We start from the raw sequence: 16,054 nt of genomic DNA, 5'->3' as shown, positions 1-16,054 counted from the left end.
TTTAATTTTTTGATATCGCTCTTCTCATGATGTCATTTCTCTGTTCTTCTTATGATGATAGAATGAGACTGCGATTAAAGGAGAAAATGTTTTCTCATTCATCCGCTTTGGATACTTTCCAAATTCTACAGGTTCACTCATGCGGTTACAATTGGTTCATAATTATATTTTATTTATTATTTTAGATGTTATTTTTAACAATGCCTTTTATAACTAAATACAATCTACATACTTATCTTTAAAAATCTAATTTTTCAATTTGACATATAATTTCAATTATTTTCTAAATCGTCACCTTTTAGTGTTATGTAAGTCAAACACATTTTTTTTATAAAAAACAATTTGTATAGGAAGAGTCTTCTGTTGATGTGTGAAACTATAAAAAATTCTTAATGCTAAACTACAATGAAAGAAAAAAAAATATGGACAAATATATGAAAATTATACGAATTTTGTAAAAATAGAATGAACTAACGCAAAGCGTGTCAAAGACACATAATTACACAAGTACGAGTCGAGTGACTGACACACATATGCTAACCTTATATTCAATTACATAATAAATGTATATTTAAAATGTTATAGGCATAATGTCAAAAAATGCCTTAAACGTTTGACTAATTAGTTACTTTAGCTTTTATTCTTTTTTAAAGCATTTTGATTCTTAACATTTTATTTTTGAGGAAAAAATGTTACTCTATAGATATAAATCGTTCGTTAACAAGTGCTTAGCGCTCTAAAATAAGAGTTTTTTAGGGCCAAAATACTCCAAAAAAAAGAATAATGAGAAAAGACACTATTCAATTAATCATTTTTGTCATAAAATGAAATATTGGAGGTATAATTACAATTTTAATAAACATTGGAGACCAATTTTGATATTATACCAATGTTATATTTAAATTCTCACATATGTGTGTCGTCGTCACGCTCATGAAAATGGTACGTATTTGTTCTTTTTGAACAAAATTCATATAGTTTTTTTAAAAAAGATTTTATGTTATTTTTTCTTTCATTTCCGTCCAACATGAAATACTAGTGACTTTTATGAGCTTAAATGATGGATATTTTATGTATTCGTATTAAACACATATCATATTCAAGAGTTGGTTGAAGAATCATATAATGGGTAGGATGGTGTAGAAGGGAGATTTTGTGGGGACAATGTGAAGCAAATGATGGGAAAAGGACGGGGGGTGCAATGGAAGATGATAAAGCTTAGGTCTTATAATTGAGAGTTATTTTCTTAAAAGAAATGAAAAGAAGAGGGGGTTACTTAGCAAAGAAAGGTCTGTTCTTGTTTAATCAGAATAGTAGTTGGCAAAATGTGTCAGTAAAAAAATTAAGAAGAAAGAAAATGGTGTTTAAATAAATCATATTTATGATTTACTCAGTTTCTGCAATAATTTAGGAGAAAAGAGCAGTTGGCAAAGTTGTTAGGTCTGCCTTTTGATAACATACATACATACATAGATATATACATACATGTCACCCCAAAGCTTTAGAAGTTTCAATCTTTCTTTATTTTTCGCTTTCTCTCTCTCTCTAGCCTTGTAGCTCAGCTGCATTTCTGAGGATTTAAACATAAAAAGGTTGGAATTTGATGCTTTGTGCTAGTTCCAAGTTGGTGAATTTGGGTTCTTGTTAAAAAACTTTAGCATTTGATGCTTTAAGGGGTACCAATCAAACACCCAATTTCAGGGGGGACTGTGAATGACACTCTGCCTCATTTCAGTTCTTGCATAATTCAAGTAAAAATTTGATGCTTTTTGGCCATTTTTTGGAACACCCATTTCTCCAAATTCCTGTTCCAAGGGTTAATTCAGAACTTGGTTGCTTTCTTTTTATTCTACAAGAATTGATCCTCCTTGTTTGTGTGTTGAGCTGCCTAACAAAATCAATCACTTTGGTTTTTTTTCTTTTATAATTGTTCCTAGAGATTGTGAAAAAAAACAATAGTTCTTCTCTAAGCTCTAAGGAATACAAGGGGAATCTGATTTTATTTTTTTTACACTTGCAAGCTGTTAACTTTATGCTCTATAAGGTTCACTTTCATCTCCTGTGAGAAGAATTTTCTCTCTTTTTTTCCTTACTGCAGAGTAGATTTGATCCTAGGGTTTATTAGAACAAGAGGTAAACAGTCTTTATTAAGATTTTTGTGTGCCAGATGCATTTGATTTCCACTTTTTCTTTGCTTCTCCAAGATGCTGCAATGAGAGGTTTCTTTTACTTTAACATTCTCTCAGTTCTATAAAGCTGCCATTGTTGTTTGTTCCTTGTTCAGACTGCAAGATATCCCCCCAAACTAAATTTGGTCAAACCAACCTTCTCCCAAAGGTTGAGTTTCCTTAGAATTTGGGTTTTCTTTTTAGCTTTTGAATCTTAGAAAATGACTAGTGAAAATGATGATATGGGATTGGCGATGAGTTCAATATCCATGTTCAACAAGTCTTCAAACACATCAGATTCTTTCTTCAGTTCTTGTTGGGATCCAATTGTTTCACAGAGTGGAAGCCTTGGAGGTTCTTCAATGGCTTCCCATTACCATCTTGTGATGGAAAATCAGGGAATTAGTGGCACTTCCCATGTTTCCCACTATCAATCTGATCCAAGCTTTGTTGAGCTGGTGTCAAAGCTTACTGGCTTTGATGGTGGAAATTTGTCTCAAATGGTTGGTCCCTTTAGTCTACCACAATGCAACCAAGTTGCCAACCGCAGGTGCCCTCCGAATTTCACTCTAAACACCGAGGGTGGCAACGAAAGGGGTTCGACAAATAGTTTGCGATTTCTTGATGAACACCGAATCTCAAAAGAAGCACTTGTTGGCACCTCGCCTAATGGAAAGATCCGAAAATGTGCTCCTGAGTCCGGCTCTCCGTTAAGATCATGCAAGGTATATTGTTGATATGAATCTATGTTTACGAATGGTATTAAAAAAATGAAGCAATATGATAATCTATGATACCGCAGACATGATTATTCAGCTTTTTTATTTGCATTAGAATGGTGATGAAGAGCCTGTAATGGATCTGTCTAGTGAGGGATGCGATGGTCCGAGAGAACAGGCCAGGAAGAAACCGGAAACGGAACAGAATACAGGTGCTAATTCACGTGGTAAGCAAGCTGTTAAACAAGATAAAGACAGTTCTCAATCCGAGGAAGCTCCTAAAGAAAATTACATCCACGTGAGAGCAAGAAGGGGTCAGGCTACAAACAGTCATAGCCTTGCAGAAAGGGTAACTTCCTGTTCCGATATTAAATGAACAATATTTGCTATCTTAACTTGGTAATGAATCTGGGAATTTTCGTGTTTGCAGGTGAGAAGGGAGAAGATAAGTGAGAGAATGAGATTGCTTCAAGAACTCGTACCGGGGTGCAATAAGGTAAGCAGAGGTTGCATAATTGACACATTTGTAAAAGGGTACGAGGATACGATTTTCAAAACGAAAGCCAATCTTGATTATTTGTGGTGGTCATTGTGTTAGATTACTGGGAAAGCTGTAATGCTTGATGAGATTATCAACTATGTCCAGTCATTGCAGCAGCAGGTTGAGGTATGATACTGTGATTGTAATTAAGGATTTGTTATTTACATTGAAAGTTATCAACTTGAGCTCCGTTTGATGTTTTTGATGTATAGCTTCAGACTACACTAACACAATCAACTAGCTAAATGAGAACTTCGAATCAAAATCTTGGGCGAACTTTCCTTACTTTGGATAATCTGCTTAACTCTTTGTTGGTCCTTGATAAGAAATAGAAATGGAATCTCATCCTTGAGTAATTTTTTTTGAGTTGATCACATCTTTTCTTCTGGAAACTTCATCTCGCCTTCGGCTTGTAACCAAATATAAACTCCCTCGCCCTCGCGACCTTATTTTATAGTTTTTGCAGTATTACACAAAGGTTTAGGACATGAATTTGAGAACTATGCCATATTTACAAACGTGAATGGATTTCAGTGATGTATGTTCAAATCAGTGCTCGTGACATTGTTACTTGGATCATAGTATACTAAATGTCAATGAATTTAATTAACTTATTTTATTCAATGCAGTTTTTATCGATGAAACTCGCCACCGTCAACCCGGAGATAAACCTCGATTTAGACAGAATTCTATCCAAAGACGTAAGTTGTTCTTCCATATGCAACCAAGAAATTATGCAATCAAATATGATTTGATATATTGGAAGCGACATGAATCCTTACTCTCCCCCCCCCCCCAATACAGATTCTTCATCAACGGAGTGGAAGTGCTGCAGTTCTCGGACTCGGTCCAGGGTCGAACTCCCCTTATGGTTTCTCCCCTAGTACCTTTCCCGGAACAATTTCAGGCATCCCGAATAAAAATCCGCAATTCCCACCCTTGCCTCAGGTATCAAAAAGGATGTCAAAACATCATTCTTTTCTCACCCTTTGCTCATTGGAATACTGATTCAAACACTATTTTATCTATTAACAGACTGTACTAGAAAATGAGCTGCTAAATCTTTTTCAAATGGGATTTTCCGGTTCGACCATGGATGGTTTTGGACTAAACGGTATTCATCGAAGTAAACAGAGCTATATTTTCTAACTTGTTTTTCCTATTTTCTAACCTTAAGCATCTTATCATCGTTACGCAGGTCAATTAAAACCGGAGATGTGATATTGGGAAGAAACTGACATGAGAAATAAGCTTAGTCCCACCTAACCAAGAATTTCATATGTTTCAAGTAAAATGCAGATAAGCTATGCATGGGATTATTTCAGCTGTATAGGTTATTAAGTTTCTAACAAGATCATGTGTATTTGGTTGATGGAATCTTGATTTTTGATTGGTATTTTTGTTTGATGCTTTGTGAAAATATTGGAATATGGTGGTTAAGTTGTAGATTGGATAAACTTTCTAAATTTAAGAAAATTCCATTGTGTTTTACTGTCATCTGTATCTATCAACACTGTCCACAAAAGAGTAGTTAAGCACTTCCTTTGGGTAAATATATGGTCAAATTTTGTACAAGGTCCTTATACTATGTACTTTTGATGGATTTAATCCCTCTACTTATTATAATTTGATAATTTATAATAGTTTGCTTTTCAAAAAATATTTTTAAGGTTTAAAAATGAGTCCTTATTTTATTTCAAAATTCAAAATTTAGTCCTTAGACTATAATTTTGCAAAATTAAATCTTTGCACTATTTTTATTTGAAAATCCTGGTTCATCTCCTAGCTTAGAGTTTTAAACGATCTTAGTCGAGTTTGAGTATTGTTGAGTTAACTTGACTCGAAAAGTTTAAAGTTGAGTTTGATTCGAATCAAAAGCTAACGAGCTTAAAATTGTCAAACTCGACTTAAACTCGAAATCAAAACTTGAAGCTGAACTCGAAAGTTCGCAAGTTTAAAATTTTCAAGCTTGGCTCGAAATCAAAACTTGAAGCTCGAGTTCGAGCTTGAAATGACTTGAACTCAAAACATGTTCATATTTAACTTGATTGAGGCTCAAACTCGAACTTGAGTTTGAACCTGAACCTTAGGTACATTAAAGTCTTATATTGTATTTTTTTTCAAGTTGCTCGCGAACTTTTTGAGTCGGATGTCAAGTATTTCATTTCGACTCATTAAGAACTCGAGTCAAATTTATTCGATTTGAATATTAATTGAGTTTTGACCGATTCAACTCGAATAGTTTATGATCTGTCTCATCTCATTTACAATCATATTCTAACTTATATTCAACTTTAACGTTAGTTGATGACCTTGATCCGTCTCTGGTTACCAGAAAGTGTCAATTATCAAGCTTTAGGGTTCAATTATAACCCTTTACTTGCTCTGCTTTTGTCAAAACATATGAACAAAGGGATTGCTCTGCTTTTGTCAAAACATATGAACAAAAGATTCCCCTGTGGAGCAAACAATATACATATATAATAAAGATAAAGTTGGGGGGGGGGGGAAGTAATCCAACTGGGTCGTAATCTGTTTATTATTTTTAATGTTTAGACTCAACTTTTTTATTATTATTATTATTATTTAATATACAATAGCTAAATGTGAATAAAACAACAGGAAACTGCCATGCTAGTAAGGGTGCGTTTGGTTTACAGAATATAAGATTACCGGTGGGAATAGGATTATCGGCAGGAATAAGATTACTGAGAATGTTATATTTTATGTTTGGTTCGTTTAGCAGTAATGTAAGATTACAGATTTTAGTTAAAGGAATAAAAGATTATTGGAATATATATTTTATCAAATTGTCTTTATTATATATTTATTTTTTTAACAAGTTGAATTATACTATAATATTACAATAATTAATTTATATATTTTCTTTAAAAATTTTAAATTCATAAAATTTATATAATTTTTTTATAAAATTAAAAAGATAAATAGGTTTAATGAAATGATAAAATTTTATTTTAACCCCTGAACTTCATATAAAATTCTAATTATGGATTTTTTTGTAAATCTAAAACAGTTTAAACATAAATTTGTAATTTAATCTTTGTAGAATTTTTTTTATTCAACGAAAGAATAAAAATATTTTTGGGGAAAAAATTAAAGGCATTTTATTTCAAAACGCCATGAATGTAACAATACCTAAGGAAATGGGTATTCACATTCCCGATAATATACCTCAAAATACCACTGTTAGGAATAACTTATTATCGGGGACTGAGAATGTTTGCCAACCAAATGGGGGAATGACATTCCATTCCCACGGTAATATAAGATACCATGAACCAAACGCCCCTAAATGGTACCTAAATTCCTGTTTGAACAACAATTTTTCTTACAAGACAATCAAAAGGTAAAAAGTTAAAACCTTACATGTACTGAAGATTATCACTATTTTCACATGTTCCCATGTCAAAATTGTTGTCATTCTTCCGACCATGTAACACAATCTCTTCTCATATTTTCGGATGGGAATCAGAACCGAGCGCCTTAGATCGTATAAGTCGATGAGAAGATCTGCTGCAACGGTTTCGTTTTGGAATGATACACAGATTCGTTCCGACCCTAGTCAGTTGTGTTCATGTGATCTGCATTCTCCTACTAAGTCCCGACTCGCACCCTTATACCTGCTTGCCTATCAAGTCGAGACCGACCAAAAGGAACGATATCCCTTGAAATAGCAAGAAATAGAAATGGATACCCTGTGCAGATAGGAGGCTCCTAGCTGAAGCTGTTAGAAGAAGGAATGCAAGAGCTAACTCCTTTGTGCATATCCTGTCATGCTTCGTTTTCGTAGTCATTGGTTCTTGCTGAAGATCGACATTGAATTCATTGAGATTGGGTTTGGATCCCGCGCGCTGATGTTTTGCCTCTTTCTCAACCAAGGAGACAAGATCGCCTTCGGATGATCGGCCAGATTTTTTCGTAACAATCCACTCGTATGAACTACCAAGTTGGAAAAGTCCAGAGATCATGGCATTGAACTTGGTCACTGACATAGTATTCTCGAAAAGAAGGTACGGGACAATGAATGGGAACAACTCCGGGACTGGAGGGACATTTAGGAATGACATTATAGCAGGGATGTAACATACAACCCATGCCGAAAGCTCAGCCTCTGGAACGAACATAGCCATGGGGAGAATTATGCAGAAAATAGTGAAAGAATAAAACGGCAGGATCAGTTTTCTAAGCAGGAAGAACAGAAAGATTATATTGAATTTCTTCCACACACTAATCTGCATCAGTCAAAATATGGAATAAGAACAAAGTTCATCATCGCAGGTTTAAGCAAAGATCGGTTCGAAAATGCATCCACCTTAGCACGGATAATGTCCGGCAAACAGAGGTGGAACAACTGCATTGGTCCGGAGTGCCATCTATGCTGTTGTTTTCTATAAGCTTCAAAAGATTCAGGAAGTTCACATGGACACTGCAAAGATAATAAAAGACCAAAAACATCGACTACTTGTCAAGAAAGCGAAAAGCAGATAAATTCGACCACCGATACGATAGATTAAACTCGAGTTATACCTCAACATCATCGAGGAAGATGAACTTCCATCCTCGAAGATGAGCTCGGACAGCGATATCCATGTCCTCAACGGTAGTCCACTCCAACCAACCACCGGATTCCTCCAAAGCCTTGATCCTCCACACTCCAGCAGTCCCATTGAAACCGAAGAAATTAATGAAAACACCATTCACATGTTGTTCTACCTCAAAATGAAATGACAAATTTATGTTCTGCAATCTTGTTAGCAAATTCTCATCCTTATTCACAAAAGACCATCTTGCCTGAACCAATCCTAATTCCTCATTATTCTGCAACATATAATCAAAAACAGCATTTCACTTCAACTAATCCTAAACACACCAATTCGAATAAAAAGTAGTTACATTTAGTTACCCTGAAATGGGGGATGGTTCGTCTGAGGAAATCGGGGGCCAGCTGGAAATCGGCATCCAAAATGGCAACATATTCACAGTCTTTAACATAACTACAATTCATTGCAGACTTAAGATTACCAGCTTTATAGCCATCTCTAATCACACGGTGCCTATACACAATTTGGTCACCTTTTTGTTGCCATTTATGAACATCCTCTTTAATAAGCAGCTGAGTTTTTGGATCATCTGAATCATCCAAGACTTGCATCAAAGATTTCCACTTTGGCCATTCCAAATTGCAAACTGCAGCCAGAGATTGTTGGTAAACCTGCAAAAAAATATTTAAAATATCAAATTTAAGCCATAATTAAAAATGGGATTCTTTTAAAAATGGCAAAAAAAATTCTTTGGGGTTTACCTCTCTTTCATTACACATAGAGATCTGAATGAGAACCATAGGGAAGAAAGTGTGTTCCCCAAGTTCAATATCTGCAACAGCTTCTTGCTTGGGGATTGGTTTGATTCTCTTGAACCGGATCCAAAAACAACCCAAACAAAGAATTAACGGATCCAAGCTTTGGACAAGGAAGAGAATTTTGCAGACATTGGCGAGAAACTGAAGAGGAGGGGGAGAGATAATCGACCCGAAACAAAACCCAACCGGCATAGAACCAATCGAACAAATCTTTAACACGAAGAGGAAACGCGAGGATGTATTGTAACTGAAGATGCGGGGAACCGAAATGCCAGCCTTTGAAATACACGGCAATCCCGAAACCGAATAGCAACAACGATAGCACGAGGAACACTGATGAAGTTATAGAAACATGTTCTAACGGTTTTGTTTTCGTCGGTTTCGATGTCGGTTCGTCCGGAGGCGACCCGACGACGTACGGCTGAGCCGAGTCTGACCAATGTGGAGCCAATGGAGGTTACGAAACCGGCGGCGCTTTGCGCTTTTAAGAGGAGGACCCAAGTGAGCTGCTTGGCGTTTTTGCTTTTCCCTTTTTCTTGGGAATTTGTTGGTAAGTTATCGACGAGGAAATCATCTTCCGATGGAACTTCCAGTTCCACAATTGACAAGTTTGGGTTTCCCATTTTGATGTCCACCGTGGTTCCTTTATGGCTGTCCTTCGGCCACCATGGCGCCATTGTCGAAAATTAAAAGCTTTTGATCAAATATAAGAAAAAAGGCTGAAACTCTAACAATATTATTATTATTATTATTAAGTATAAAAAATATATTTTGAAAATATTCCATAAGATATTAAAATAATTATTGTTAAATTTTAAAATTTTTAACTAAAAAAAACCAATGAGTTAATAATTGTGTGGAACAAAAAGAGTAATTTTTAATGAAAAACTAATTAATATACACGTATAAGTTAAGATTGTACATTTTATGGTTTAGAGATTTTAATTTTATGATTATGTTGATGTAAAAAGTGGGATTTTACTATATGTTGGCAATTCATTTCTTCTTATTTGGGTGGAAAGTTGCAGTTGATTGTTTCATTTAGAAGAGAAATATAGAATAGTGGTCTCAGAATGTTGAAAAACAATAGAGAGAGATATGTCGAGAGAGAGAGAAAGTCTGTCTATTTTCAATCTTGTATGATGGTTGCTATAAAGATCTTTAGTACTGATGTCGGGCCTACAAGATGGTTATGCTTACAAGATGAATAGACTTGTCTTGTTAGTAGATTATGTGGATTTGTTACTGATCATATCAAAAATATTATAGTTCTAAGAGGATATAGAATTCCATAGGTTTTATGGAACACCAGAGGCTTCAAAGTTTAATAGGTACAAAAATTATTGTAACTTTTGAAAGAAATATGAAAGAGGTACAACACTCGTTTACACACATCAAAGGGATGTTATAAAAGAAATTTGACTTAAGATTTGTGAAAATAAAAAATTTGACTTGTGAAAATTAAGTAAGAAAGCAAAAAGAGGGAGAAGATATAGACAATACTTAATAGAGGAGGATAAAATCATAAAAAAGGAAGGGGATGAAGGAGGAACAAGAAAATAAGAACATAAGAAAGTGAAAGCAAGGCCAGCAACGAACGATACTAATAATATAATTTTACTGACAATTTTTAATTTTTACCGTATGAGTCAGAATCATGCTTTTAAAATTTTAAAAAATATAAAGATTAAAAAATGATCAAATTAAAATATTTAGTTTAAATCTATAATTCACTCGCAGTACATAAAATAATAGAAGAATTTGACATGAAATTGCGTCAAAGAATTTCCGATTTTCCCTTCCATCGAATTAATAATGGTAACTCCGGCTATTATTGCCACAAACACAACGACGAAACCAACTGACAATGCTGATTATATAATTTAGCGGCTTTCTTTCTTTAAAAGAAGTAAAAAGTATAATTAAATAACATATATAAAATTATTAAATTAAAAATAAGATTAATATTTTAAAAATTAATATGAATTGTTTAAAAATGATACTGATTTATCTATTTACAAATTCAAATTGATTATATAAACTTTGAGGCTCATATCTTACGTTTGGCAAAATTTGGACAAATATGAACAGAGATGGATCAAAGATGGTTCATAGGGTGGTCACTTTCACAAAATATCAAAATCTCATATAATCTAGATTTTTTTTTATGTTTTATATTGATAAAATATTTTCGTTCTCTAATATAAAATCATATGCTTATCTCTATTATCTAATACACTATTAATGGAACAAATAATTTCATGAATAATATTAAAATATTATCAAACGTCGCATTGTTTTTCTTACCAATAGTATATAAAATAATAACTCGAATGATTAATGATGAAGTGATATGTTAAAAATCCAGCCCTTGTTATCATCAATCAAGCCTGTTTGGATCCCTACAAGAGTCGAACCCAATGCTTGGCATGCAGAGTTTTCAGCCACTTTGAACTCAGTTCTGTAGGGTCAAACAAATATAATTTTTTTTTAGTTTATCATAAATTTAATGGAAAATGCATATATAATATTAAATAAATAAATAAATAAAACTTTTACTAATTAATCACCTTCTGCCTTTGTACGTAACACTCCCCACAGAGGCAACTCCCACTGCAGTTCCAGTGCAAAAAACTTCATCAGCTTCCCTCAATTCGTTCACCCATATAGCTCTTTCCTCTACCTGATTCCGTTTTAATCAAATATGTTATTAGACCTTAGATGAATATCGGATACGAATATATGTTCGATAACATAAACGAAAGAACAGAAACAGTCACCTGATAACCGAGATCACGCGCAATTTCAATAATGCTTTTCCGAGTAATCCCGGGAAGAATTGTTCCACTTGTAGGAGGAGTTGAAATAACATTGCCCTGCAGAGTATACGTCGGACCAACTTCTTCGAGCATATTCGAATACGTATCGAACATAAATATTAAAAAAAAAAGAATTTGTACCTTCAAAATAAATATGTTGGAAGCAGAGACTTCCTCCAGATACTTTTTATTTACAGAGTCAAGGTACAAAACGTCAGAAAATCCCTGGCTTTTAGCCCTGAGAAGTGCTTGCATCACCGGTCCATAATTCGAAACGGTTTTCACTCCACCAACTCCACCCGGAAATGCACGAACCGAATCTTCTTCAACATATAAGTTCAATGGCGCTTTACCTTGCTGTTATGTCAACAAATTGTGTTAATCTCATGTGAAGTTAAAAGATGTTTAAATGAAGGAGCACCTTGAAATAGTTTCCAACAGGGGAAGCATATGTGAGGAACACGAATTCGGCCGCCGGACCGACACCCAGAACCGGTCCGCTTCCGAAGAGCAATGGTCTAATGTAAAGGGAACCTTTTCTTGGTGGAGGAACCTGTTCAATCATGCCAATTAAGGATAGAAAAGAAAAAAAAAGGTATTCAGAGATGAATTTTATATGTACGGAGTCGAATCAAGTTCGGGACGAATACCCATCGGTCATTCGCGATCACGGTTTGTTTCGCTGCGTGGATAAACTGATCAATGGAAGGAGATGGCAGACACATTCTTTCAGCACCAATCTTCATGCGAATGGCATGTTGATCAGGCCGGAAGAGAAGCAAGCTCCCATCTTCTTTCCTGTTTGCTTTTAAACCCTCAAATATACCCTGGGAGTTTCGATATATGATATTTTAGGAAAACGAACTTCGAACATAAACAATAAAACGAATACAAAAGACATACATTTACCTGTCCATAATTCAAGACACCTGCAAAAGGGCTGAGTTCAATGTTTGCATGGCGTGAAAGCTTTCCTTGTACAAAATTTCCATCTTGACAACATTTCATGATATACATAAAATCAGTTGGTCGGGGACTGAATCCTAGGTTGTCCCAATCCACGTCAGCATCATCTCCACTATATAAAACGCATAAATATAGATAAAATTACTAAACCCCAAACCTTACACCTCAAAATAACATAACTTTATACTCAAATAAGCTTGCTATGAACAAAATCTAACTTCAAAACTATACCAACATCAATGCTAAACAAAATAAACTAAGATTAGCAGAAAAAATATCTACTTGTACGAAGAAGGGTCGCTTGCTTGCTCCAAAGTCGACGACGACAAAGGCGTCGACACAAAAGAACGATAAGCTCGAACCTGAAAATAAACATCAGATGATGGTTGTAGAATCATAAAAAATGGTGAAATCGAACAAGATCAGTGTACCTTGGAAGGGCCAACAAAAGATTGAAGAAAACGGAGGAATAATGAAGTTCTCATATTTTTCCCACTACCTTATTGCTCTTACGAAATGTTACGTTCGAGGAAGAAGAGAAGGACGTTGTTGTGTTGTGAGAATATACAACTGCAACACGAAAGGAAGGGTTCGCCGCACTCTAAAATTCGAGTTTTGGTTAAATTAGATAAAATTGATAGCTTGCAATTTGTGAGAACAAAAATAATTATTTTGTTGGGTTTCTTGTTGTAGGCATTTTTGTAATTAGGTAAACATTTATCACGTGTTAATGTATCGACTATTAAAAGTTATAAAGTTATCTTCCGGCTATAGAGCATTAATTTGTTGAGTTATCCAACTATTAAAAATTATAAAATGGTCACTCAACTCTTCATTTGTTTCAATCTCATCCTTTTCCATTAAAAATTTTATGACAACCTGAGTTGAATGTTAACATGCTGATTGTGATATGATAAAATCCAATTCTAGATTCTCAAACGACTATCATATCTTAGTCAACATGTTAACATGCAACTCAGACGACCGTAACTATTTTAACGGAAAATGATGAGTTTTGAACATATGAACAGTCATGTGATCATTTTGTAACTTTTAATAGTCGATTGACTAAACAAAACAATGCCTATAGAATGATCATTTTATAACTTTTAATAGTCAGAGACTTAATAAAACAACATCCTATAGTCAGGACCATTTAAAAAATAGATGATTCATGAGTCTATGGTATTCATTAACTTAAAAGGCAAAAATCTATTTACTTAAAAATCATAAGAGAAAAAAAAAAGCAAGAATCCTTTTAGATATGATAAAATACACTTATCCTATCGTTTGAAAAATATACACTTTATCATATTTTAGTAGAGAATTTTTACAACACAATTTAGAGAATCTATTTACAATTTTTCTAAATTAAAACTTTTGAATAACTTAATTTAAAATTTTAAAAAATGTGGATGTAACAAAAATTCTCAAAAAATATTAAGATTTAATAAGAACTTTTAATTTTTTTAAGAGTAATTTAAAAAATTCAAAATTTTTGTTTTGGGAATAAAAATTAGTTTTATAAATTACGAGTTAATTAAAAAAAATTATTTTTAAAATTATTATTGTTAGAAAAGTTTAAAGAGATATCTAAAAACAACCATCTCATTCCATATTACTTAGACAAACCTTCTAACTATTATTTTTCTTTAATAGTTCGAGCTAATTACAAGAAAATAATTGTTTAAAATTTCCTCAACCTATTAACAATGCACACATCCCCTGCGGGTGCAATTGTTAAACTCAAAATTTATAGGAATAATAACATTCTATTTTAATGTCGAGACCAATTAATGGTTCCATAACCTAATTACTTGTGTGCACGGAAACTATGTATCTATTCATTGAATTTAATCAATCTAAAGAAATATTTAATTTTTATCCAATTCAAGACTTTAACTTCCTCCATTATCATCTTCTAGCCAAGTAAAGAGTTTACCTTCCTCCACTATCAGCTTCTCTTATTTATAGCCAATTCAAGAGTTTATCCTGCTCCACTATTATTCTAAATTCACCTAAAACGGTTAATTACATTCTTCATTGTTATTTTTATTATTATTATTATTATTAATTCACACATTATTAAATAGCAATAGTTTTATATGCATGCACTTCTTTTTTTAGTTACACGTTAACTTTATTTTTGTTTATATACACGTGAAGGTTTTATATACATGTGTGATTTCTTTATTTATTCTTACAATATACATTTATAATTTATTTATTTTTAATAGTATGAAGTGATTACACTGTAAAATCTATTTTTAAAAAAATTATTTATTTATTATGCATACACATCCTGCAGACACGATTATTCCAACCCAAGATTTCTAGAGAGGATAATCTTCCCTCTTACTACTGAGATCATTTGATAAGTTCGAAAATTTTGAAATCTTAACTTCAAGTCTCATTAAAATAATGTGGGTTTAGTTCAATTTTACTCTAATTATTAGTTCAGATTCGTAATAAATAAATAAATATGGTTTGGTGTCTGCTTGCAGCCAGATACGGAACCATATAGGTGCGGGGTAACGGCCACCAAACTTTGATGGTATAATTACCTTTTAAGTTGCTTGTAATTTTGAAACTATTATAATTTTGAAATTAAACCTTGAGCCCAAATTTATTTGACTTAATTACTTTTTAAGACTTTTAATTTTAAAATTAAAAAATGAAGCCCTTATTTTTTAATTTTTATGATTTAATTAATACTTAGACCCTATTTGTTTTAATGAACTCTTAAAAATTTTACAAATCTGGCCAATAGTAAGATGAAACAATCTTTAAAGAGGATTTTTATATTATTTGAAATTTGAAAACCCAAACTCGGCTCAAACTTTAAAGTAGAAATAAAAATTTGAGTTAACTCAAATAATATGGAATTCGATTTTTTTTTCTGAGTTGAATCAAATTTCATTTAACCCTACTTATATGTTTTTTTATTTATTATGAACCTGAATATTTGTGAATTAATAATTGGAATAAAATTGAACTAAACCCACATTTACTTGAATATGCCGAGTGTCGACCCTACAATAACTTTTACTTGAATATGCCTGGCTGGCTCTTTTATTAACATTCCAAATAGTGTCCCTTTTGAAGCACGACGCCCGCATCACTGGTGGTAGGTCGATCATGTTGCTGTAGGAAAGTAGGTGGTTCCTTTTATCTTGGTCATGGTATAATAGAAATCGAATTTATTAAGCAGTTTTAGTGATAAAAGAGAATATTGTTTTGTTTAGATGATTCAGATTCAAATAATTGTGTTTGTAAGGTCTATGTGTATCGTCAATAAATAAAAAAGACTCTGAATAAATATTATCTTATAACCACCTAAAATATTCAAAATAATAATAATAATAATAATAATATAAACAATATAGAAGTCCACGAATTCTATTATAGCTTCTCTTTGTCCCTTTACCAATATTTTGTTGGTTTTATTGCTCATGTTTTTT

The 16,054-nt window shown here is 33.1% G+C and overlaps 2 protein-coding genes and 1 pseudogene across 4 annotated transcripts; 1 reads left to right on the top strand and 2 right to left on the bottom strand.

The window, feature by feature from the left end:
• The first annotated feature begins 1,504 nt into the window (after window positions 1–1,504).
• LOC120218610 (transcription factor bHLH74-like) lies at window positions 1,505–4,871 on the top strand. 3 transcript variants are annotated; one of them, XM_039215546.1, is made up of 9 exons: window positions 1,506–2,740; window positions 2,792–2,893; window positions 3,003–3,236; window positions 3,318–3,383; window positions 3,486–3,554; window positions 4,058–4,129; window positions 4,233–4,376; window positions 4,464–4,542; window positions 4,627–4,871. In XM_039215546.1, exons 1-9 carry the CDS (start codon window positions 2,390–2,392, stop codon window positions 4,647–4,649), a joined length of 1,140 nt encoding a protein of 379 aa, XP_039071477.1. In that variant the 5' UTR covers window positions 1,506–2,389; the 3' UTR covers window positions 4,650–4,871. The 3 variants fall into 3 exon arrangements, with proteins under 3 accessions (XP_039071475.1, XP_039071477.1, XP_039071476.1); XM_039215545.1 differs by having other exon boundaries at window positions 1,506–2,713; window positions 2,753–2,893; window positions 4,627–4,870; XM_039215544.1 differs by having other exon boundaries at window positions 1,505–2,893.
• Window positions 4,872–6,739: 1,868 nt separating this feature from the next.
• Window positions 6,740–9,485, bottom strand: LOC120218361 (annotated as a pseudogene).
• A 1,617-nt stretch (window positions 9,486–11,102) lies between these two features.
• LOC120218371 (branched-chain-amino-acid aminotransferase 2, chloroplastic-like) lies at window positions 11,103–13,193 on the bottom strand. The gene is made up of 9 exons (XM_039215323.1): window positions 13,025–13,193; window positions 12,876–12,955; window positions 12,537–12,705; window positions 12,278–12,454; window positions 12,049–12,180; window positions 11,769–11,984; window positions 11,589–11,684; window positions 11,379–11,491; window positions 11,103–11,269 (listed from the first exon to the last, which is right to left on the bottom strand). The coding sequence occupies exons 1-9, from the start codon at window positions 13,076–13,078 to the stop codon at window positions 11,146–11,148; spliced, it is 1,161 nt and encodes a 386-aa protein (XP_039071254.1). The 5' UTR covers window positions 13,079–13,193; the 3' UTR covers window positions 11,103–11,145.
• Window positions 13,194–16,054: the final 2,861 nt, after the last annotated feature.

The sequence above is a fragment of the Hibiscus syriacus genome, unplaced genomic scaffold (genome assembly GCF_006381635.1).
Source record: "Hibiscus syriacus cultivar Baekdansim isolate YM2019G1 unplaced genomic scaffold, ASM638163v2 tig00110198_pilon, whole genome shotgun sequence".
In the NCBI taxonomy this organism is placed as follows: Eukaryota; Viridiplantae; Streptophyta; class Magnoliopsida; order Malvales; family Malvaceae; genus Hibiscus; species Hibiscus syriacus.
Note: the sequence above shows the minus strand (reverse complement) of the source record. Positions and strands in the feature narration are given on the sequence as shown.

Bases quoted from the DNA above. Each gene is read 5' to 3' on its own strand.
- LOC120218610 (XM_039215544.1), top strand. From the start codon at position 2,390: ATGACTAGTGAAAATGATGATATGGGATTGGCGATGAGTTCAATATCC. The intron at 3,384-3,485 runs GTAAGCAGAGGT...TCATTGTGTTAG, and splicing joins TCGTACCGGGGTGCAATAAG to ATTACTGGGAAAGCTGTAAT. The intron at 4,543-4,626 runs GTATTCATCGAA...ATCGTTACGCAG, and splicing joins GGATGGTTTTGGACTAAACG to GTCAATTAAAACCGGAGATG.
- LOC120218371 (XM_039215323.1), bottom strand. From the start codon at position 13,078: ATGAGAACTTCATTATTCCTCCGTTTTCTTCAATCTTTTGTTGGCCCT. The intron at 12,956-13,024 runs GTACACTGATCT...GTTTATTTTCAG, and splicing joins CTTTTGTTGGCCCTTCCAAG to GTTCGAGCTTATCGTTCTTT. The intron at 12,181-12,277 runs GTATTCGTCCCG...ATGATTGAACAG, and splicing joins TGATCGCGAATGACCGATGG to GTTCCTCCACCAAGAAAAGG.